Source organism: Strix uralensis, chromosome 14 (genome assembly GCF_047716275.1).
Source record: "Strix uralensis isolate ZFMK-TIS-50842 chromosome 14, bStrUra1, whole genome shotgun sequence".
NCBI classification, from domain to species: Eukaryota; Metazoa; Chordata; class Aves; order Strigiformes; family Strigidae; genus Strix; species Strix uralensis.
This window is the reverse complement of record NC_133985.1, coordinates 12,161,547-12,184,256: the sequence shown is the minus strand read 5'-3', so window position 1 is coordinate 12,184,256 and position 22,710 is coordinate 12,161,547. Positions and strand designations below refer to the sequence as shown.

The window sequence follows — 22,710 nt, the reverse complement described above, 5'->3', positions numbered from 1 at the left end:
CAACTGCTTCCCTCTCGAGTTCTCCCGTGGAGAAATGCTGAAGGTTCCCTGGAAGAAATAGATGCAGGAAACCAGTTTTCCTCCATCCTATCCCCATTTTTACCTCCTTCTTCATTTGCTTCAGCTGCTCCAGGAATTTGACATGGTCCCGCTCTTGCTCCAGGCGAATGCGCTTGGCCTCCTCCCGCCGGCGCAGCGAATGATCTTGTTCCATCTTCTCAATCTGCTGCTTCTGCTGCCGTTCGAGGTTTTCCAGTTCAGTGTCGTAGAACTTCTTCTTTGTCTGTACAGGAAGGGAATAGAGGTCAACCTCAACCTCCTCTCTCCCTCGTTTCCTTCCAAAAGTTTTCTTTAAAAAAAAAAAGGGGCGGGTGGGGGGGGGTTGTCCTTGCATGGATTGAGCCTCTTTACTAAACACAGAGGAGAGAAATTTCCAAACAACACCCCATAAAGCACACTGGGCAGAAACAGCTCTAGTGTGAGCACAAAGCATTTCTGAACTTGTTCTAGCACTGATGCACTTCAAGCCTTTCTCCTGCTTATGTCCTGATCTGCAACATCCCACTGGGACCCACGGCCCTTGGCAAATATTAGCAGGCAGTGAAGCTCAAGCATAACAGTTCTTTCTCTGCAGACAAGGATTTCCAAGTTTGAGGGCACTGTGCTCTGACAGCACCCTTGTGTCTGATATCTCCCTCCCTGTGAGCTGCAGGGATGGAGCACCCGGGTGTCAACAAGAGCAGGCTGCAAACTGCCCGAGGGAAAGCTAAAGGAAGCAGGTTTGGGGCTTTTGCACATCGCACTGTGCAGTGAGTAAGTCTCACAAATGAGAAGTGACTTGCTAAGATGGGAATTCACAGACATGGCACGTCAAGACTAGAAATACAACAGAGCACACGAATGAGTGATGGCTCCCAGCCTGCCACGAGGGGATGGGGTCATGAGGTGCACATGCTAGGTGAATTAATAAAGGGGTATTTAAAAGATGGCTCATGAAAGCTTTAAAGGGACTTATCTACAAAATTATTTTACTTCAACAGAAGCTTCCCATGGAGGGACTAAGTATGTAAGCCCAATTTATCTTTATTCAATTTACACTCAAAGACTTGCCAGATATCCTGCTGTCACACACTGGCCACACTGCTTTGTTATTTAAAGGGTTTTTTCTGTGAAATACATCAGCACTATAAACTGTTTCTCACAGTAGCTGTGAATGGACATATAAGAAAAGATCATTAAAGAGGGAAAGTCCAGAACAACCCTTCTCCTGCTACGCCCTGTCAGACAACGGCAGTCAGTGCTTCCCAAGCTGCAGGCTGGATGCACTGAACACCCACAAAAGCCTCTGTCCTCCACAAGCACATCCCATGCCTCAAATCCCAGAGGGGTTCCTCGTCGGTCCTGCTCCCTCCAGATATGATGCCCTGGGACTGCCGCAACCCAGAGAGCATCACCCTGCAGGAGGGTTTGCAGGGCATCTGCAGAGAAGAAGTCAAACCAGCTGATACCCAGGAGCTTCCCCTTCCCTGCCCACGTACCGTCATTTCTTGCTCGAAGCGCCTGAGCATCTGCTCCAGCTGCAGCTGGTGTTTGCTGTTGAGCTGGGCCTGGTTTCGGTGCTCCTCCTTCTGAAGGAGACGCAGCTCCCGCAGCTCCTGACGCCTGCAGAGGGTTAAAACAGAGGGGGAGAGAGAAATACAGAGTCAGACAAGTTCGGAGGCATGTGTCTGAGCAGAGATGGCAGAATCAATCAGCAGAGCAGTTCAGCAGGGAAGGAAAGCTGCACAGCCATCCCATAGCGCCCTGCCACTTGCTTTGAGCACAGGCAGGAGGTAAATGCCAACTGACTGATGTGCTCTTGGGTTCTGTGACACCAGAGCACTGCGAGGAAGCAGAACGCTAATTATGGTAACTGTTGGAAACTGTCATTTTTCATAGGTAAGGCCTGTTAGCATTCACCGTTTCTCAAACAAGCCCTGTCAAAGCTCCTGAGGTGATTCTGCAGGCACCGCTCCTCCAGCCAGCACCCAAAATACCCATTCTGCCAGCTGGGTTAGTGCATACTGGTCTTCAAAACACAGCTCAGGTCAAGTTGGCACTGCTCTCCACATCTGTTCTTGCTCATGCTTGGGTGGCAGAAAGGGAAGTTTTCCCAAATTCTGACCCATCTACCACAACATTGCATTGCTCCCCTCATCCAGCTTCACATCCAGTAAAAGGGAGCCTCTGCTCAGACAGTTGCATTTGGGCCTGTTTGCCATGTTTGTGCCCAATCGAGCTGGAAATCACTGATGTACCATGGAAAAGGAACCGCAGCAGCAGTTTCCTTGTGCGGGATCCCCATCGTGACCTCCCCTGCTGTGCATGAGCCCTACACGTTGAATACAAAACTCTCTGGGGCCCTCCTGGGAAAAGCACTTTGGAACGACTCCCTCTTTCCAAACAAACTCAAGCCCCATTAAATCAACTGGTGCAATATGATGTACTCTCTTCTGATCTCACCTTCAAATCAATACCTTGGCATGTTCCAAAAAGCCAGAAACAAGCCCCTTAAGTGCAAATCAAGGTGCTGGGAGAGTTGATCGTGAATGCTAGCTAGCCCCAGGGGAATAACCACTTCTCCCAAAAGGTGTTGAGGGATTTGCTGCTTTCCAACCCAAGTCTCTCTGTCTCTTCCTTGCAGATGGAGCGGACACCATTTAAAAAAGAAGCCTCTTTTCAGGGATGCCACCAGAGCTGAGAGTGGACCAGGAGAGAGCAGCTATGCCTGGAAATTCCCTGTAGGCTAGTACACAAGTTCCCCGTGTTTTATTGGGGTTATATGCACTTCTCACACTGAAAATGAGTAGCTAATGAGCTTCTGCATAGATCTGATATTAGAGCCTAGCAATAAGGTTGCTGCAGGGACACAGTGCTTGGGACAGACTATATTCCCAGGAAGCCCCTCAGAGCAGCACAAGGGAGCACAGAATAGGGCAGCAAGCAAAACAATTTGTATTTTAATTATTTTAAGGCCCTTCTCTTTTCAATGCTGCTACTGATAGTAATGGAGCTAGAAACAGCAGTTTCTCTTCCTGAGAATAGGTCATGGAGGTTTGAAAGCTGTAAGATCTGCAAAGGATTCATAGAGGCTTAAGCAGGGAGGATATACCCATGAATATTAAGTGATGCTCAAGGAGTTTACAACTCCCTTGGCCTTTCTGTTATCGAAGTCTGAAGATATACAAGAACAAAAAGAAGAGGAACATCTTGAGAAGATTTGTGTGCTTATTTCCATTGAGCCAGTACATCTACATCACTGGAGACACATTCAGTCATCCTCAGATGACAGAGACAGCCAGAGCATAGGCTTCCCTCGTCACAGCCTTCCTGCATATTATCTTTGAGATGCACTCCTTGTTCCCTCTATGCAAACAGAGCTCAGCTTGTGTGGTACATCAAGCCCTTTGCCAGACAAGGAAAGGCTAAAAGAAGTGATGTCCACACTGAACAGCTGTCCTGTCCAAGCAGGACCAAGACAGAAAATGAGAGGACTTTAGGTGACTCCTGGGTTTGCTTGTGGAGAAGAAAACCTTGCCCTGGCTTGGCACCCTGCCCTCCCTCCATCCCAGTGACCCACTTGCCTGAGGAATCTCATCTCTTCATCCTTCTTCTCATCCTCGCTGATGATCTTTGAGGTGGTGACGCTCACCTCTACTCCATCCACCACAAACTTGCGGGTGCGTTTCAGCGTCTTCTTGTGCATCCGGGAATCCTGAGTTTGGCAGGGGAGGAAAGGAGGAGGCCATGAAGCAGCTGCCTGGTTTGTTGCATGGGGTGCTACAGCTGGAAGCCTCAGAGCAATTTTGATGCCATTGTTAATGAAGAACATAAGCAAGGAAACCTCATCGAGCAAAAATCATCAGTAGGTTTGGAGCTGCCATTCAAGTCACACAGCCTTTCTACCATGTCACATTTCCACCTTGCAGAAACGATCTGGAGGACAGACAACCCACCACCTGAAGACCCTTCCTTGCCGTGTCTAACTCAAGTGAAGTCTTATGGGGGACGCTACGACCCCCCTGACTTGCAGTGCTGAGGAATCCACACAACAGGAAGCTTGCAATGGCTGCTCTGAAGGCTCCTGGGCCACCTGACCCATGGGTACCCACCCCTGCCCTCGCAGGTGCAAGGCAGGCAAGGCCCCCACATCAGGCTGCAGATGGAGCCACAGGGAAACAAGCCAGCCCTGCCCAAAGGCTCAGCGCTCGTGTCCCTCCAGCCCTCATTACAATACTTCACTAATCACAGCCAGCTCTGAGCCCCTTACAGTGACCTCCACAAAGCACAGCCCAGGCTCACTTTCATTAGCACAGGCAGGGACAAGTGCCAGGAGCCCTGAGTCCTCTCCCAGCAGTGCCACAGCAGGTCAGCATCCCCCTGCAGGGTCAGCAGCCCAAGCCTGGCTGAAGGACTGCATCCAGAGACTCAGTTTCTTTGGCGAAAAAAATAAGGATATGAATAATTTGAATCAGGCAGCCCTACAGGGAAGGCACAGTGGTGGAATGAGCAAAGGCTCCCTGAGGTCCTCTTGCTCTTACAGTGATGACCATTACAGATATAGAAGATTATATAAGAGCTTCACATGAACCTGCAAGGCCCAAAGCAAGCCCCTGGAGAGCTTGCTGCAACAGAGGAGCCAGAGAAACTCTGAGGGCATGTAACTTGCCCACTGTGTAACAACATACCACTACAGTAGTGGTTCAACCAACACAGAGAAATTGGTGCATGAGACCAGTTTAGGTCATGAAGGCTCTTACTGCCCCAAACTGAATTAAAACAGCTGGCTATAACTCCTGCATTTTCCAGATGAGAGAGGCCCACATTCAGCTGTCTGTGCCAGCCCCAGTGCCCATTAACACCATGATTCACTGCCTGAGCCCAAAGATGTGGGGCTGTTGCAGCCGGGCGGGTGTCCAGTCCCCAAGCGGTCCCCAGGCTCTTCCCCACTGTTGAACAAGCAGTTCCCTGCCTTATTCATGGAGCTACTCAAACATAGAACTAAAAACAGAATTATTAATTTTCTCCCAGTCTGTTCTGTTATCCCTCGGTAGGAGGCCAGCATCCTCTCCTGAACACGAGTAAATGTATTTTCAAACATTCCTGTAAAGTAAATTGTTCTCCAGAGAGGAGTCTGAGAAACTGTGGTCATATGGGATGCTGACTTTGAGTCCCCACTCTGAGCACACTTCACAGCACACATCCCAGTGTGCCTCCTCCAGCTCCCAAGGGTTTCAGCCAAAGCTGTGAACTCCCAGTGCTCACACAGGTCAGACTTCAGAAATTCAAGTTAGATACTCAAACGAAGGAGTTCCCTCCAGAGAAAGTTTGGTTTACCTTTTCAAAACTCTATTCATCTCCTTCTGCCTATTTCTGACTGTTTTCTCTGCCAGCTGCAGCCTCCCAAACTCACCTGTAAATTTCTTATTCCTAATCTTTCTAAAAAAAGAAAAGTGACCTGAATACCTTCTCCCAAAACTTTTATTTTTTTGAATAAACTATAAGCAACTGGAAAAAGGGTCTGGTAACAAAAGAGTCACCTTAAGTTTGCAGTTAAGCCTGTGATAAAAAGCATGTAATAGTTAACGTTTACAACCAGAAATAGTTTAACTCTTTGCTGCCTCTTCTCTCACTGCAACCTGCCTGGCACCCTGTGCATGAAACCGAGCAGCACCAGGAACAAAAGCAAGGGCAGAGCAGGGGAGTTTAACCCCATGAAGCTAAGGCTGGGCAAGGAGCCTGGCTGAGAAGGGAGCAACACAGCCTAAGACCCCGCCATGCACTCACAGCTCACTGTGCAAAGCAGAGGCTTCAGCAGAGCATCTTTCCCAGGGCCCTCCAGCAGCATCACTCCTGGAGAACAGTCTGCTTGAACGCCTTGCTTGGAAAGATGCCATTTAGTTTGTTCTGAGCATTACCTCTGGCTGGGGCAATTCAAGCCATGATCTAACATGACCATCTCCAAGACTTACTCCCTGTAAAATCCAAAAAAATCCTTTCCTTTCCCCTTCTAGGGGACCAACTGGGGAAAGCAGTTACACATGTGGCATTATATTAATCTTTGGCTGGCCTCAAGGAGACCAGGTGTCACGGGAAAAGCAGCGAAGAGGGATAAATTGCTATGCAAGAGCATCACACTTCCTTCATTAGGGATCCACATTGATTGCAGGCTCTTGTGGGGGATGCTGGCTCTCATGCTCACAGCAGGAGACAGGAGGGGAGGGAAGTTTTTCTGAGAATGGTTTTCCGGCACGTTTCTGTGTCGGGAAACTATCACTCATGCAGGCAACTGGATAAAGATCTTGTGCAACACATCACTCTGCCCCCTCTAGTCAAACACATTTCTTCTTCTGAAGCTCAGCAAATATCATTCCAGTTATTTTGCCTCTTCCTCTAAGCCATGCTGACCTGGCCGGCTCTGGCTCACAAGCATTCCAGGCCTCCAAAAAGCTTTAGCAAAAGCCAAGAAGCCTGGGAGGTCTTCATGCAAGTCACTGCTGACACAAACCAGGCCAGATGTACAGCAGGTTGGAAAAACTGAGAGGCACAAGCCCAAATAAGATTTCTCCTGGGACTGGATGTTCTAGGAATGTCAATAGATAAGGTTTAGGAAATCACATTTTGGGTTTCATACTTGTCTTTGCTCTGACTGTGTACGACTGCCCAAGTCGGGTAAGTGGCACGGTTACTTCACGCTTCTCAGGGACTCAAAATAGCTACAAAACATCAGACTTCCACTAGATTTCAGTGGCCTGGGACAGCAGAGGACACATGTACCCACAGCAGCTCCACCAAGAGCTTCTCCTTCACTTGAGGACATGCCACGTGCCCATGGCACAGCTTAACTCAGCAGTATGTGCTGTGCTATCCTGAGCCCAGCTGGGACAGGCATCCCATAAACAGGGAACACAAACCACCAAAGGCTTTGCCTAGAGATGGGCTTCCTCCCTTCTTGCTGGCCCTGTGTTTATTTGCAGAGCTCTAAGCCTGGACACTCACACTGCAAGCGCCACAGCCAGCCTTTCCAGCTGTCTCGCCAAATAGCACTGGGGTGGTACCCTGGTGGTCTTTAGCCTCATGCTAAAGCAAGATTCCCAGACCCTCTATCTCCAATCCAGTCTCTGTCCTCTCGTACTTTGCCTGTTCCCCACCTTCAGGCACAGGGCAGACTAGGGGCAACTCACTTTCTCCTCCTGTAGTCATGGTGCTTTCTCAGGGAGGAGTTTAAGGGGCTATGGCCAAAGTGTGCATGTGCATGGCCTCTCAAGGAAAGGATCTGAATTTCAGGAACTTGGCTAAAAAGGGAAAAAACACTTCAGCGCTTTTTAGCAGGGGTTTGCTGCCTTTTCTTCTCCACACCCTCTGCCCACCACTCTCACCTTCAGAGAGATGGACCCACTCTCTCTGTTGAGGGACAGGTCAGCAGACAGGGAGATAGTGAGGTCCATGCTTTCGGAGGCTGAAGTGCTGCCAGAATCTGAATCCCCTTTGGACCGGCTGCCAGGGAATGGAGCTGGAGGATCCAAGCTCCCGTTGGCAAGCTTCTCCTCCATGAAGTTCTCCAGGTGGCTGCTCTCTGGCCGCTCCCCAATGCTCTTCCGCTCCTTGCTGCCTGGCCTGGGCTGCTTGTCCCTCTCCGTTGAGTTGCCCAGCTGTCCAGGCTGTGAGATGATATCTGGCTTGCCCTGGGTGGCCAAGGTGGCAGAGCCGGCGAGGGTTTTTGTGGAGTGGTTGGTCTCCAGTTTGTCATTGTCACTGCTTATCCCATCATCTGAGACTTTATCGCTCTGTCCATCTGTGGTCTCCTTGCCAGTCCCCACAGGCCTGTTCACTGCCTTGGCCAAGGAAGAGTCTGGAGGCTTCTCCCCATCAAAACTCAGCTGACTTGCCTCAGAGGGGTCCCGCTTGTGTTTTCCAGGGGGCTGGAAAGACAGCAAAGGGAAGTGTTGAGTTTTGTACCACCACTTTAACACAACTGCAGGAGTGCAAGTCCTCATGCTTCACAGCAAAGTCACCCATAGGTGAAGAGTTATTGGGAGGAAATCTTCCCTTTAAGGACATCAGCCCTGGGATACTTCTATCTTTCTCCAGGTTTGTGGTCCCAAGGACTATGGACACTGGCTGGAAGGACACAGCACAGTGGGGAAGCTCCAGAACCTGCAAATTCTTAAGAGGCATTTCGAAGGAGGAGATTGTATATCAAACACCTTTTCACGTGGCTGACTCCACCATGGATTAATCACTGTCCTTTCCCACAGATGAGGGAGGTCGAGGCATGTGCTCCAGCAAAGCTGCTCAGGCAGCCTTGATATGTCCCCTTCAAAGAGCCCAGCTCAGGGGCAGATTTGCCCACCTCCCTCCTAGGGCTGGTGGTGCCTCACTGCTGCACCATGTGCTGCTGGCACTGCTTCCACTCTATGTTCTCCAGCCTGTACCAGGGCCTACTTTTCAATTTTTTTTTTTCTTTATTTTTTTTTAAACACTTTTTGCAAGCCCCTCCTGCAAGCAGGCAGCTGGGCCACCCACCAGCATCATTGTTTCTCCATGCCCTTGGCAGCCACCAAAAAACAGTCCCTCTCTGGCCAAGCAACTGCTTCCTCCTCCACCTGATGGGGCCCAGAATAGCTGTAAACCAGCCTTTTGGCTCTTTCCCCCACCACAGATGCACTGGCAAACTTGCCAGCACGGGGCCAGGAGCGCTCACCGAGGCAGATTCTGACGAGTCATCTTCTTCCACTTCGTCCCGACTGTCCTCAATCTCTTCCATCACCTCAGCCTTGGCCTCAGCCACCAGCTCGCGGAGGGCCCGGTTGCTGGTCACTTTGCTGACAAAGGGATGCTGAAAAGCCAAGCACAATACACACAATGTGAGGTGGCCAAAAAATGGACCTCATGAGCTTGCGGCCATGGAGATGGCGGTGGCAAGAACCACTTCTTGCTTTAAAACAACTGCAGAGACCCAAGGACACAGTTCTTGCCAGTGTCACCAGGCTTAACCCCCCAGATGAATTTACAGATACGTGCCGAACGTATGAGGGAGAACAAGAGAGAACACGATGCTGAGGTTAAGCGCCAGCTCTGCACAGATGCTCGAAGTGTGGTGCTCTGCAAAGCTGCTTTAAGTCAACATCCCCTAAACAAAAGCACCAGCTGCATTTAAACAAGGGGCTCTCACTACGGAGGAGACGTTGCCCCTCACTGCAGGCAGGCTGAGCTCCAGGGTGCAGGTCCGAGCTCACAGAGTGCCACCAGGAGCGGGGCAAGAGCCAGTCTGCAGGATCCCTGAGTGCAAACAGAGCATGGGGAAAGGTTTAATTGAAATCAGGCTCGAATCGCTCAGTGCACACAGCAGGGTGTTTGTGTCGAGCTTCAGCAATAGGCTGTGGAGTCCCTCGGGTTTGCAGGACGGGAAGCATGGAGCCAGTGTGCCAGCGCTGCGAAGCCAGAGCGTCCACAGCCAGCGGGGAGAAGCATCTTCCACGTTTTCGCTATTATTTTTAAAGAGGACAGGAGGAAAGGAAATGAGTTGAGTTTAAATCTGGGATAACCAGGTATAATCCAAGCTGGCTGCGCCACAGAGGCATTTTTAGGCAGCGGGAGCCATTTCTATTCCAGCTGGTGTGCATAGGGGCTCTGCAGTTTGCTCCAAAGGGAAAAGCATTGATGTTCCTTTCTGGAGTATTTTAGTGGCTGAAAAGTACTATGGACTTTCTAAACAAGACAAAAATAATCTGAAGCCGATCTAGAGCCCATCAACACTTTTTTTTTTTAAACCCTCCTTAAGGAGAATCAGGCTGTACAGACATGGGTGGTTCAGACACTCGCAGACCCAGCCCAGGGGCCAGTGCTGGTCCCTACCTCCAGAAGCTGGGCAGCACTGGGTCGGGTCTCTGGGTTCTTGTCCAGCGCTGTCTTCAGGAAGTCTCTGAACTCCAGGGACCTTAAAACACAGTTGTTGGCAAGAAGCTCAGAAGAGGGAAAGGCCTCGAATGTCACAGGGGTCTGCCTGAGCCCTTTGCAGGTTGTGTCCCAGTGTGCAACTGGCCATAATCACCATCTCACTCCCAGCATGGGAAACCCTGTGCTCAGTTATTCCGATTATTTCAAAGAGAATGAGCAACGTGGCCAAGTGAAGGACTAGGTTTTGCCTTACCTGTGATGGCAACAGACGGTGGGACTGAGCACCAGCCACTGTGCCCCAGGGCCAAGGTGGAGAGATAAGAGAGGACACCAGCAGTTATCCTCCAAAATGGAGCCCACGGGTGAAGCTGCTTGTGGACAAGGATGCTTCGGGATCCATCCCCACAGCCACAATGTGAAAGGACAGCTGTGAAGGATCAGGAACCCCATAGGAGGGCACCCTCAGCCTGCAAAGAGCAGCTCTGAAATACAGAGCATGTCCCTGATCCAGTTCTGGCTCCTGAGCTGCTCCAGAGGAAGAGCTCCCACCCTGCCTGCTGCGTATTAATGGTGGGCCTGCTACCTGAACTGCTGTAACAGAGCCACAATGCTTGTAACTCCGGTGCTCTCCCAGTAATTTGCTGCTGGCTACCATGCAGTGGGTTTTATCATGATTAAAAAAATAAAAAAATAAGAATTAACTGATTGGATATTTTTAAATGCAAAAGAGGCTTTCCAGACTCCAGGAAAGAAATCCTGGAGCTCTTGGCCATCTCCAGGTTTAGAGAAAAATCTGCCTTTCATGCAAAATGGGGATGTTTTGAAAACCACCAAGGGATCACCCTTGCTTCAGCAGGGCTGTGGGTGCGCAGCAGCTCCCTGCCTTCAGCCAGCAGTGCTTTCGGGGCCCCTAGCACATAGCTGGACCTAGAATACAGCTAGAATCCTACACTGGGTTCTCAAATTAAACAATACTTCTAGAAAAGACTATCTTTTCTCTCTTGAAATACTGTGTAAGTTGGGAAATGCATACTCTGCTGCCCAGAACCCCTCACCATTTGGAAGGGCAGCTGAGCGTTGGGGGGTCGGACTTGGCAATCTTCAGCAGGACTCTCATGGGGTTGAGCTCGTGATGGGGCGGCTCAATCTGGGCCATTTCGATCAGCGTGATTCCCAGGGACCAGATGTCCGCCTTGTAGTCGTACGGAGTGTCCTTCATGGTCTCGCACATCACCACCTCCGGGGCCATCCTGCAAGGGGCAGAGCAAGGAGCAGGGATGGTGAGGGATGACACCAATGCCACACAATGTGACCCTTGCAGCAGCAATTAAATGCTTTAAATAATCTACAGCACTGCACAAAAAAACTAGCCTTTCCTTCTATCTCTGGGTTTCAGAAGCAGCAGCATCTTTTCTAAGGGGTCCAACCCCCTCCCTCTTCCACAGCCCAGCAGAGACAGCCCAGGCAGCCTGTGGAAACCCCCAGGCCATTGACATCTGGCGCAGACGTTGCTTCAGACAATAAATTAATCCTCGCCAATTCCGTTCCTTCAGCAAGTCGGGTGATTTAGAGATTGCATTTCTGGAGCGAGGAGTCGTTCCCATGTGCTTGGAGTAACTTCAAAAGCCCGTTCCACCCCCTGCATTGGGGGGAGCCGGGAGCACACACACATGAGCACACGTGTGTCCCTCACTCCTCCAAGCCTGGAGCACGGTGGCCCCTCGGCTGGCTCAGGGCACCGTGACACCAGGCAATGCTCCCGCACCACCGAGGCTGCTCACAGCTCTCTTCAGGCAAGGGAAACCCTTGCACATGTGGACACTGTCCAGGACTCCTTGTTAAAAATCCTCCCACCCATGCTCAGTAAGGCACCATGGACCAAGACACCCCAAAGGCCATCAGCTCCCTATTTCTGAGCAAGCCTGATTTTCAGAAGAGTGAAGCTCCTCATGAACACAGGATTTCTTAGCAGGCAGGTCACTCACCAGTAAGGGGTCCCAATGAAGGAGTCTCGCTTCTGCAAGGTTTTCATGTTTTTGGCAGACACTCCAAAGTCAGCTGCAAAGAGCAGTAACATTAGATGCCGCAGGAAAACCGAAAGACCCTTCTGAATTAGCACACTTGGCTGAAATGCAGATTTAAAAGCAAACACACATTTAAGGCAAGAACATGATAAAACGTGATGTTTCCTCTAAACTGAGCATCAGAAATTAAATTTGCTTTTGGGTACATAACCACCAGGGACCTTCCCCTCCTATGTACTATAAGACAGGGGCATAATGAGCCACTTCTACTGTAACCTAAACCCTATATATCTAGAGGGAAGTCAAGATCTTTTCCACAGACAAAAGCAGCTCCATGGCGGATTAGTTTCAGGACTGCTACTTCATAGCAAAAAGTCTCATTTTACACCAGAAAAAACAAAGTGCTGTTACATTCTTTCTCTTCCCTTCCCTTCAGCCCCATGCACAGTAGCCACTGCGCCATGCCTTTCCCTGATTTTGTCCCTTCTATAGAGAGAGCTGCTGAAGACAACCCAACTCAGATCAAATTGGTAAGACCCACATAGGTTACCAAGCCCAATCCAGGTCCGTTTGCTCTCCAAGATGGCCCTGATGACCTCTGGAGGAGCTGTTATCCATCTGCACCCTAAGCTCAGGGTGTCCCTGACTGTGGGTCACCCTTGGCCCAAGCTAGCAGAGTGTTTTTACACTGAAGCACAATCTGGCTGGCTGGTCTCCATCAGCACCCACAGACACATCCCAAGAACACCCCACAGCTGCCAGCAATCCTCATCAGAGCCCAGAAGGAGATCTGCACCTTTCTGACCTGTCCCTACAGACAAAACTACCTTCTAATCCCCTAACAGGTAGCTGGATGCCAATGTAACTCAAGCCCACAGCAAGTTGGCAAAGCAACCCTTTGGCAAAACCCTCCCTGTCACCACCAGACTTGCTCTGGAGATAAGACGAATTCTTCCAGCTCCCAGCCCTGCCAACTGGCACCCTGCACAGGATGCTCAGCGGCCAAAAAGCATAAAAATCAAGTTCAAAGAGGGATTAAACAAAATCACAAAAGGAAAGTCCATCAAGGGCCTAAGCACAGCTGTGGCTCAAGGAGTCTTGGTGCCTGGCTGGGGGCTAAGCACAGCACACAGCTTGATGGTAGATTTGGCCTCCCATGAAACAATACAAAGTTTTCCCCCACCTTCTCCTGCTGGAGCTCATCAGCCAGCAGACAAGCAGCTCATGTCCCACAGGCAGGGCAGAAGGCAGAGAGCATCCCTCAATCCCCGCCACGCTCGGGCATAACCAAACACTACAATCCAGCTCCCAGCAGCACGTGGCTGTCATTAGTGTAGTGTGAAACGGCTCCAAGCAGCACCATGGCCCACGGCCGCTCTCCCAACGAGCTCAGCCAAGCAAGCGCCTGCCGTGCTCCTGTGCCAGGTGGCTCACCAAGCTTGATGTCCCCATCCTGGGTGAGGAGCACATTGCCTGCCTTCAGGTCACGGTGGATGATCTTTTTGCTGTGGAGGTAATGAAGGGCTTCCAACATCTGGCGACAAATCACTTGAATCTGAGGTTCGGTCAGGCCCCGGTCCAGCTCTGCAGGGAGGGAGAGTGCTATTAAAAAGGGCAGGGATTCGAGCGATGCTCCTCCACCTGAGCAGCAGGAAGGCACGGACTACCCAGCAGACCATTTAAAACCACTGTCCATGGGTGAAAGCAGCAGGACACCAATGCAAATCAGCTTGTTAAGGTAATTTATTCCCTAAACCAGCACTCGTAGCACAATGCCTGCCTGCTTGGAGCTGCTGGTTTATAGCTCCTCCCGGGATACATGGCTGAGGCATTTGGCAAGGGATGATGAGGGGGATGAGGAGAGGGAGCCAGGCACGCTGCAACAGGGGGCTGCACTGCAAGTTCCCCGTCGATCTGGGAAATGGGTCCCCACAGATAAGTTGGATCTCGCCCAGAGTGGGGACAATGCTGCAGAGAGGAGGGAGCTGAACTTGGCTTCAGGAGGCAGCAGGGTCAAACACAGGTGTGAACGTCAGCAGCTCCATATGCAGCCATGCTCTCATCCCCCAGGGAGCTACCACTGCCAGAGATGCTGCATAACTCCCTGTACATCATGAGGGACACGCCACTGCCCAAAGCAACAAGCAGTAGAATGCTCACCAGCATTATCCCTACCCCCTGCTCTGAGCTGGTTTTTCAGGTAGCACCAGGTACCAGCACAGCAGTTCATACCCCACTGTCCGTCCCTGTTTTTGAAGCTTGCGGGGACAGGCAACCACTGGCGTGACCTCCCTGCTGAGCTCTGCCCTGCCACATTCAGCATCCAAGACTGATTTGCAAGGTGTCAGCTCTGCAAACCATCAAACTTCCAGATGGTTAGCATCGTCTGAGCTTCCCTCCCTCCCTCCGCAAGCCCTTTGCAGTGCAGATCCCTCCTCTAGCACAGCTGAGCATGCAGCAGAGCAGATCAAGTCTTAGATAACTCCAACTGCCCAAACTGCCTGGTCAGGATGGGGGCTGACAGATGGACCCCAGCAACTGGGACAGATGCTCATTAGGATCTTAACCACAGGCTGAGGGATGTTGGGTTCCTTCTCTTTCTCATCAAGATCTCCCTTGCTCTGGGGAAAGCTGATGATTCTCACTCTTCCTGTAGAATCTGGCAAAAGCGTGGTGCAGCGGGCCACAGGTTTTGTACAAAAGATTTCAAAGGCAAACGCCAGTTGCTGGTGGGGATGGGGGGGTGGAACAAGCAGCATTCAGCAGCTCTGAATTTACCAATGCCAGGAGCATTCCTGAGCTCTGACTTGCAGCTCCTCCTGCCCCTCATTTGGGGGTGCTGGCACTAAAGTCAGGCCACTTGCTCATGGTTTTCTATGCTCTCCCTTCCCAGGTCCTCCAGAGACTGACTGCCATGGACACAGACCCACGAACGCTCAGGGGGATGGCATCATTTCTTCCAGCACTTCAGAAAAGGTACTTTAAAGCAGGTGCAAATCACTGCATGAAGGAGGCCGCACAAGTTTTAGGGGCTGAATCAAAGATGACAAATTTGGGTCCATACTTTTCCTGGAAATAAACAGAAAGCAAGGCCTTTGGAAATATTGGAGCTGAAAGGGAGTAACTCCTGTAGAGACTCAGTTCTGTCCCAGGGGCTCCAGGCAAGAGGATGGGCAGAACCATGCAGAGAGGATGTCACCCCCTCGGGGTCCATACAGCCCTGGCACAGAGGGGCTGTGGCACCAGTCAGGGCTGTTTTGGGGAACACCCACACACTCCCTGTCCCAGCGGATCTGTGTGGAAGGGAGGAGTTAAAAATGGGAAGATTCCTGGAATTACTGCAAACTGCAGTTTATTCGGACGCTCTGCTGCTTCACCAGATGACCGATACCATATGGAGAAGTCAGCAAGAAGATCATGGGAGATTCATCATAACAGGCACCCAGATTAAACATCTCTGCCCCACTGCCCTTCCTGGGAAGCTGTGGGAATAGGATCCTGAGCACCCAGTGTCTCCAGCAGATAGATATTTAAAGCCATCCTTCCCCTCCAGCCAGACTCTCCCTTCTCCCCATGTCTTGTGATCTGCTGATCCCAGTAGCATTTAAATCACAAAAGGACATCAAAGTAGCTCAAGAAATGCCCCAGAGCTGCCACACCTTCTGCTTCAGGTATGAAAATAGGCAAACTCATGGGAGAGAAGCAGTAGCTGGAGAAGCTGGGGCACCCACGTCTGCTGTCTGTCCGAAGGTTGCCCCTGAAAGCGTGCCAGAAGGCTGGAAACGCCTTCCCCGAGCACGGAGAAGAGCCCAGTACCGCACGCTGCACTCACCTAGCATGGTGGCATCCACCGCCCCGCCTGGGCAGAACTCAATCATGATCTGGGGAAACAAAGAGAGAGGAATTAAAGTCAGGTCCACATCTCACTGAGCAAAGCCCACCAGCCAGGGAAGAGGAGACAAAAGCCTTGGGTTTTGCTTCCCTGCATGGCAAAACTGCCACTTTGCCCCACATGGGATGCAGAGGCTTCAGTGCTCCCCAGGACACATCCCCCAGGCACCCCCAGCACGAACCCAAGCCCTGGGAGCAGCCCCTGCTCGCTGCCCACAGCAGCATCTCAGAGGGACCATCCCCATGGCTGTGACACCCCCAGCCGTTGTGCCTGGCCCCTTACCTGGACGCCCACCCTGAGCAGCCAGCTTCAGCTCCGGCCTCCCCTCTGTTTACATCTCTTCCCATCGCATTTGGAGTGAGGGCTGCTCCAGAGAGCGGCCTTGCCAACAGGATGAGATAGCTGTCATAGCTGGGAGCTGACGTGGCCGGGAGAAATCAGGCAGCATTTTTTTTGGCAAATGAGAGATGGGGAAGGCTGTTGGGTCTTTTTTTTTAACTTTTTCCTTCCCCCCCCCCCCCCCCCCCCCTTGCTCCATAGTTCATTGCTCTCTTGATTTTGAGCAATTTGAAGGGAAACTATGTCAATAAAGAGATCGAGTACATTTAACAGATTGATGCTGTTTCTCTCCCAAGGACATGCACAGAGTCCTGCCACTCCCCCCACCTGCCTGCCTGGCTCCTGATGTCCTCCCACAGGGTGGGCAGCACCCACTGGGTGGGCCCTTCCCCAGCACCTCGGGGATGCAGGTCCTCTCCCCCCCTCACCTCTGCACAAACTCAGCCAGAGCCTTTCCCGGGGTGGGGCTCAGTGCCAGCCCCCGCTCCCCGCTCCCCTTTGGGGCAGATGAGGCTGCTCAGATAAACAGATTAAAATTTCAAGCAGTCAGGGGTTAGGAGGGAGAAGAGATGCTTCACCTCCCCGACCAGCTCTTCTCCCTGTCGAGGCAACACAGGGCAACAAACCGGAGAGGTGAAATGCCAGAGTTTATTTTGAGGACAACAACTGAACAAGCCAAAGGCGATGTTTACCAGTGCAGCACTCTAAGCCCTTCAAGTGGAGGTCACGTTATTCAAAGCAGCTCTAAGCACTGGACTGGGAGACGAGAGGAGAAAGTTCAAGCTCCCTCTTTCCCATGGTCTAATGCTGCAGCTCCAGGCGAGACACATCCCACCCTTTTGTCCTGCAGCTCCTACACATGGAGAAGGGAAACACTATCGACCTGCACCACGGCGGAAGACAAACCGCTTTGTTTTGGAGGAGAAGGGGGAGCAGGATCAGGTGCTGGGACACAGCAAACCTTGAATTGCTCTGCGAGAATCGGCCCGGGTCCAAGAGTCAGAGGGGAGACAATGCTGAGAAAAGAAACCCAGGCAGGTTGGGCAGCGTGACACAGGCACCGCTGGAGAAAGCAGAGAAGAATAACCAGAGGCCATGGCTGGGGAAGCATTTGAAGCAGGCAGATGGAGAGAAGCAATTGGGAAGACATTTGAACCATTTGCAAACCAGGAGAACAGATCTGCGCTGACTCAAGAGTTGAGCAGGAGCCTGGCAGGGAGGAAGTCAGTGGGCCAGCAAAGCCTTTGCACAAATGCACATCAAACTGTTTTTATTGCTCAAGTTTATAGCTTGAACCAGAGCATCAGCAGCTTCATCAGCAAATGGAAAGGCAAGAACTGCCTCCTGCCATGGTCTCCCCAGGCACAGAGATCCCCACTGGACCCCCATACCCCATCATCACCCCAACACAGCTCTAGGAGGCTCATTTCAATCAATTATTTTTATAGTGCTCCTCATCATGTTCATCAGAGCAGACAAACACCACCAGTGGACACCAAACCTTCCTGGGCTCCTCAGAGCCCAAAGTACCAGAAGCAAGCCCCAAAAAAGCCCAACACCAATGCTAACCTGGCAGCTGGAAGGGCAAGGGCCTTCCCTCACTCTGGGAGGCCGAGGGGATGTGCAGGGCTCTGCTGGCACAGCCAGCCTGGTGACGGTACCTCCACACAGTGATACCATGATCCCACCCATGGGACCTCCCCTCTGCCCAACCATCCAACCTGCCACTAGCCCAGACCAGCCAAGAGCGAGCCACTGCTGGCTGCATTACCCGAGCCCACAGCGCAGCGTTTGCAGTGGCTGCAGACAGACAGTGCAGACCTGATCCCACACAAGGCTGAGTATCGCAGCTTTGCGCTGCTCTGGCTGGCAGAAAACCTGCCCCTACAAATGATCCTGTCTCATCACTGAATCACAGTCCAAGGTTTCATTCATCTCACATAAGCAATCCTTTCCTGCTCCTGCCGATCCAGGCACCTCGGGAACTCACCTGCCCAAAGAGGGTTGTCTCCAGGTTCAAGCAATAGCCTCCCTTACACTTAATCAGCAGAGAAAGCCTGATGAGAAGCTTGTCTGTGCTACCAGGCTCAGCTCTTGAATTCAAACAGTCCCAAAACTTCAAACAACCCAGCCCAAATCAGCTGCTGACATGGCCTTTGCCATCCAGGTGACTCGGGTGCTTTCATCGCTAATGCTCAGCAAGCAGATTTACAGCTTCTGCCTCTTTGTGTGTCCCAACTAAATGAAGTCCCCTGGAATCTCAGACAGCTCCTCTTACACAGCCTCCAGATTGAGAAACGTGATTTTAATTTTGAGGGGCAAGACACATAGAGGACAGACAGCTGGGTGACAGCCACAGCCACGCTGGTCAGCAGAGCCCCCAGGAGCCCAGCGTGGCCCCCCCGGGCAGATGCTGTGCTGATGTTTCCTACCAGGGGCACAGCTGGCACAGCTGAAGTGTCAGACACACTGAGCTTTTAAATGGGGAAGGGCCCAACACAACACACCCTACTCTGGATCTGCATGGGATGCATTTCATCTCTCAAAGTTTCGTTTGGGTTCGCAGTCTAGCAATGAGAAAATTAGGGAAATCAGTCCATCTGAACCAGCATTACCGTGTATGTTTATGCAGGCACAGCAGGCTGCAAGCCAGGCAACTGGGAATATGGGAAATATGGAAAACTTAAAAATATGCATTTTCAACAAGGGCAGAGATGCCAAAGAATAATTAGGGGTGTGGTCAGCTTGTCTGAACATCCAAAAATCTAATGGGCTCGTTTCAGCCCAGAAAACCTGACTTAAACAAATGGAACTGGCAATCCCATAGCTCATACACCAGCACACTTCCTTCCAGGAGCAGGGCCAGCCTGAAAAACACTTTACCATTGAGGCAGGTAGGAAGACAGGCCCGGTGGCAGCAGCACACAGCAGTCTCTGTGTGCGAACTGGGGGCTGCAGGGAGCTTGCGGAGAGCGGAGGCTGAGCAGGCACCCTCCCCAGTCCCGCAGCGGGGAGGGGGACGGGCGGGTGGTTGCTGACACCCTGGGGCGGGCAGCTTGCCGCTTTGGCTGCGATGAGGAATGAGTTGGGAGTATCCTAGAAGAGAGCTGTTAACAAGTGCCTGTGCATCTGTGCAGCCAGGAGGCTGGTGATTTACCCAAGGGCTGCAAAGAGTTTAACTCTTTGCTTAGGACTGTTTCCATGTGCTTTCACATATGGGCTGAATACTCCTTTACTGAGATGTCCCCAAGCCACAGCTGGAGCAGTAATGGCTCTAATGACAGTGGCAATCTCAGTGCTGCACTTCGCTTCTCAACGCTGCGCTGGGCTGCTGCCTGTGCTGTGCTCAGCTGCCCCCAGCAACCCCCCTGCCACCTGCAAGACCTGGGACCCAGCACAGGACTCGCTGCGGAGGTACAGCAGCACCACAAACCAGAGATTTCATGCACCTGGTCCCAAAAAAGCTCCTGTGAACCAGAGATACAAGGCCCGTGGGGGTGTCTGCCCCAATGCTGACGTCCCAAAAGCAGCTCCTTCACACTAATTAGAGTGGAGTGCCCACACCTCCTCCTCCTCCTTCCGCTTGGGGTCCGGGCGATGGGGGTCTGAGCGCCCAGCCTAGAACAAGGCTGGAGCAAACATCCTGTTTATAATGATTTCCTCTGCACAAGAAATCCAGGGACTTCCTCGCTGAAGGCTGCCCAGCCCCTCTGCAGCGCTGGGCTGCCAGTGGGACATGCAGCAGCAACAGCAGCTCTCTCTCCTGCTGCCACCTCAAAACTGTTATAAAACCCAGGGATTACACACTATTGGCATTTTAGTTTTCTGTCCACAGGCACACGCAAATTTCACTGCTAGCTGCCATCACCGAGCTATCTGAGCAACACGACGGACTGATGGCTGCCTTACAGCACAGCCAGAGCCCCGCGGTCTCAGCTCTGACACCACAGCCAAGAAACGCAGCCACCGCGCTGGGCTCATTCACAGCTCGACAGGGACACACGAGCTGCACGCACAGGAACAGATTTGGGCAGCTGGTTTACAGACAGAGAAAGGAACCCGCTCTCGCTACCTCTCAAAACCTTTGTACCACAGTTTGAGCACTGCTATTAAAAAAAAAAAAGGGTCCTTTTCACCTATACCTTTAGTGAAACAGCATAAATGAAGAGGTCTGCATGCAGAAGCCACATAATCTTTCCCTTGCGAGAAACTTTTGCATGGGCAAAATAAAATTTAAACTCCAATTTGAAAGCAAAAGTCCACTCAAGTTAAAAGGCTTTGCTGGTGACCTTGATTCTTCCCATGGGTCATCCTAATCCTGCCTTTAGGCACCGCAGGACCTGGAAGCATTGTGTAGCCCAAGTGGGAGCAGGGCATGCAGAGCGGGCTGGGGCCCTTTTCTGGGCTGCTCAGGTAGTCAGTGACTGTCTGGGAGGGGAGAAAGCATGGTCCAGTGAGCCTGGGGTTGCCCAGGAGAATAAATATACATACATATGTATGAAACAGCTATGGCTTAAATTAAGTGCTCTTAAAGACGCAGGTCTTCAAGTTGCACCTGAGCGAGGAGGCGCCATACATTATGAAAAAACGTTATATGACTTTGCAGCTCAAGACAGATCGGACACTGTGCCAGGAGAATCCCTCTGGCACCTCACACCAGGCAAGGGGCAGAGGGACACCAACCCATAAAACACATCTAGGATGGATGAGAGCCCAGTGCAGTTTCTGGGTCTGACAAACCAGGAGCAGCATCTCCTGTTCAGGTACCTAAGTCCTCCCTGGTAGGACCAAGAACCTGCTCGTTCCTCCCACCCTGGGCAGGGCTGGTCCTGTCTCTTGGGTGTGTTTGATCTCCTAGAACTTTCTACAACATTAAAAAAAAAAAAGCTTATCTTGAAAGGTATTTTAACCAAAGACTGCACAGTCACCAAGGGTGGAACAGCTGATGTCCCTGAACTGAGGTTTGTAACTGAAGCCCAAATAAAAGGAGAGGACACACCCTCAGCCCAGCTCTTACTCATCCGATTGGCATGTCAGAGGGCAGAGGCCCATGAACTGTTCCCTCTGCAGCAGTGCTGGAGAAATGCCTCTTCCAGTCAGAAGGGGGGGGGGGGGGGGGGGGGCGGTAGGAAAAAAAGCCATCAGCTGGGAACGTTGGGGGCTGCTCATCCCAGCGGTGGCAGCCCTGGGCAGCCAGGCATTTCCCACGAGCGCAGCAGGCTGCGCAGGGAGGCCACCAGGTCCCCGTTGGATGGAGGAGCCCTTGGCTGGCAGCCCAGTCACTCCCACATCGCTGGAGGTGGCGGGCGCTTGCAGGCTTTTCCTGTGACTTGGCTGGTTTTGCAGTTGCACACTGAATAGCCCAATTACTTTGGAGTCCTAGTGGTGCTCCAGAGCACCCAGGCTGTTACTAGATGGGTGCATGCCGTGCTAAGCACTGCAACCACCCAGCCACCTCCCTTCCCACCGAGCCCTGAGCATCAGCACCAGCGGGCACGGGAGGTTGCCCATGTCCCTCGGATCCTTCTGCCCGCAGATCCACACTGCCTGGCCCAGAAACTGCTTCAAAACTGAAGTACTTCAGCAATTTCCTCTCCTAATCTGCAGCAGAGGGTTTCATTTTGTGTGTTTAAGCAGCTGCCTGCCACCGGGGAGAAGGTAACCCGCAGCATCCTGCTGCCGCAGCAGCTTCCATCACCCACGCACAGCCTCGTGGCTCTGCCATGTTTGTGGGGCACTTAGAGGTGTCCTTGTCACCCACAGCGGAAAGCATCCCCCAGCACAGCCGCCAGCCCTCCTGCCTTGTATTGGCACAGAGGGACTAGGGAGATAAGAAAAGTAAATGTGGTAAAGAAAACTGTGCTCCATTTATAGACTGAGCTGGCGAAGGGAAATGCTCTCCAGGTTGTCTCCTTGCCAGCCATTGCACCCATTCCACCTCCCTTCTCTCCAGGATGCTGAGTTGGCACAAAGCTCCTGGAGGGATGCCACCATTAGCACCAGTCACTTCCACCTCACTCTTCTCCAACTTCAAGCAGGGCACAGAGAACAGCAGGGTGTGCCACAACCAGCCTCAGCCACGCTCATCATCAGAGGTTTCGGTCCTTCTCCATGCAGAGCTGCCATTGCAGGGAGACTGCAGTGGGAGGAGGGCGGCAGGTCCCTGGGCTGTCCCCCATGTGCAGACCCGGGAGGGAGAGGCAGGAGGAAGGAGCCAGGGGCAATGTGCCAGTGTGGGTACTGCAGTGGGGAGAGCAGGGCTTTCCTGGCATTGCCCACCCACTTACAGGAAAAGCAGAAGAAATGCAGCAAACAGCAACCGCTCCTGTGATTCAGAGGCAGCATGGCGGGGTGGGGGGCAGAAATCCTTCGCGTTCAGCAAAAATGCAACAAAGGGAAAGAGAAAAGAGAAACAGCCAGAGTGAGTCGGGGGCCCTGGCTGCCTCCAGGCTCTCCTGGTCCTGCAGAAAGACATGAGCTGCCCAATGTGAAGGGTGGATGGGGCGGACAGTTAAC

General features: G+C 52.0%; 1 protein-coding gene across 3 annotated transcripts in view; it reads right to left on the bottom strand.

Moving 5' to 3' along the window:
- Positions 1–22,710, bottom strand: part of STK10 (serine/threonine kinase 10) — a 52,382-nt gene that overhangs the window by 5,661 nt on the left and 24,011 nt on the right. Inside the window, exons 1-11 of one of the 3 annotated variants that reach the window (XM_074883608.1) lie at positions 16,138–16,174; positions 15,796–15,844; positions 13,398–13,547; positions 11,925–11,997; positions 10,995–11,189; positions 9,898–9,979; positions 8,744–8,878; positions 7,419–7,961; positions 3,624–3,754; positions 1,539–1,662; positions 104–283 (exon numbers count right to left, since the gene is read on the bottom strand). In XM_074883608.1, coding sequence (XP_074739709.1) covers positions 104–283; positions 1,539–1,662; positions 3,624–3,754; positions 7,419–7,961; positions 8,744–8,878; positions 9,898–9,979; positions 10,995–11,189; positions 11,925–11,997; positions 13,398–13,547; positions 15,796–15,841 — 1,659 coding nt within the window. In that variant the 5' untranslated portion in view covers positions 15,842–15,844; positions 16,138–16,174. Of the gene's footprint in view, positions 1–103; positions 284–1,538; positions 1,663–3,623; positions 3,755–7,418; positions 7,962–8,743; positions 8,879–9,897; positions 9,980–10,994; positions 11,190–11,924; positions 11,998–13,397; positions 13,548–14,741; positions 14,972–15,795; positions 15,845–16,137; positions 16,175–22,710 lie in introns of those variants that run through there. The other 2 variants (XM_074883605.1, XM_074883607.1) reach the window with 2 other exon arrangements.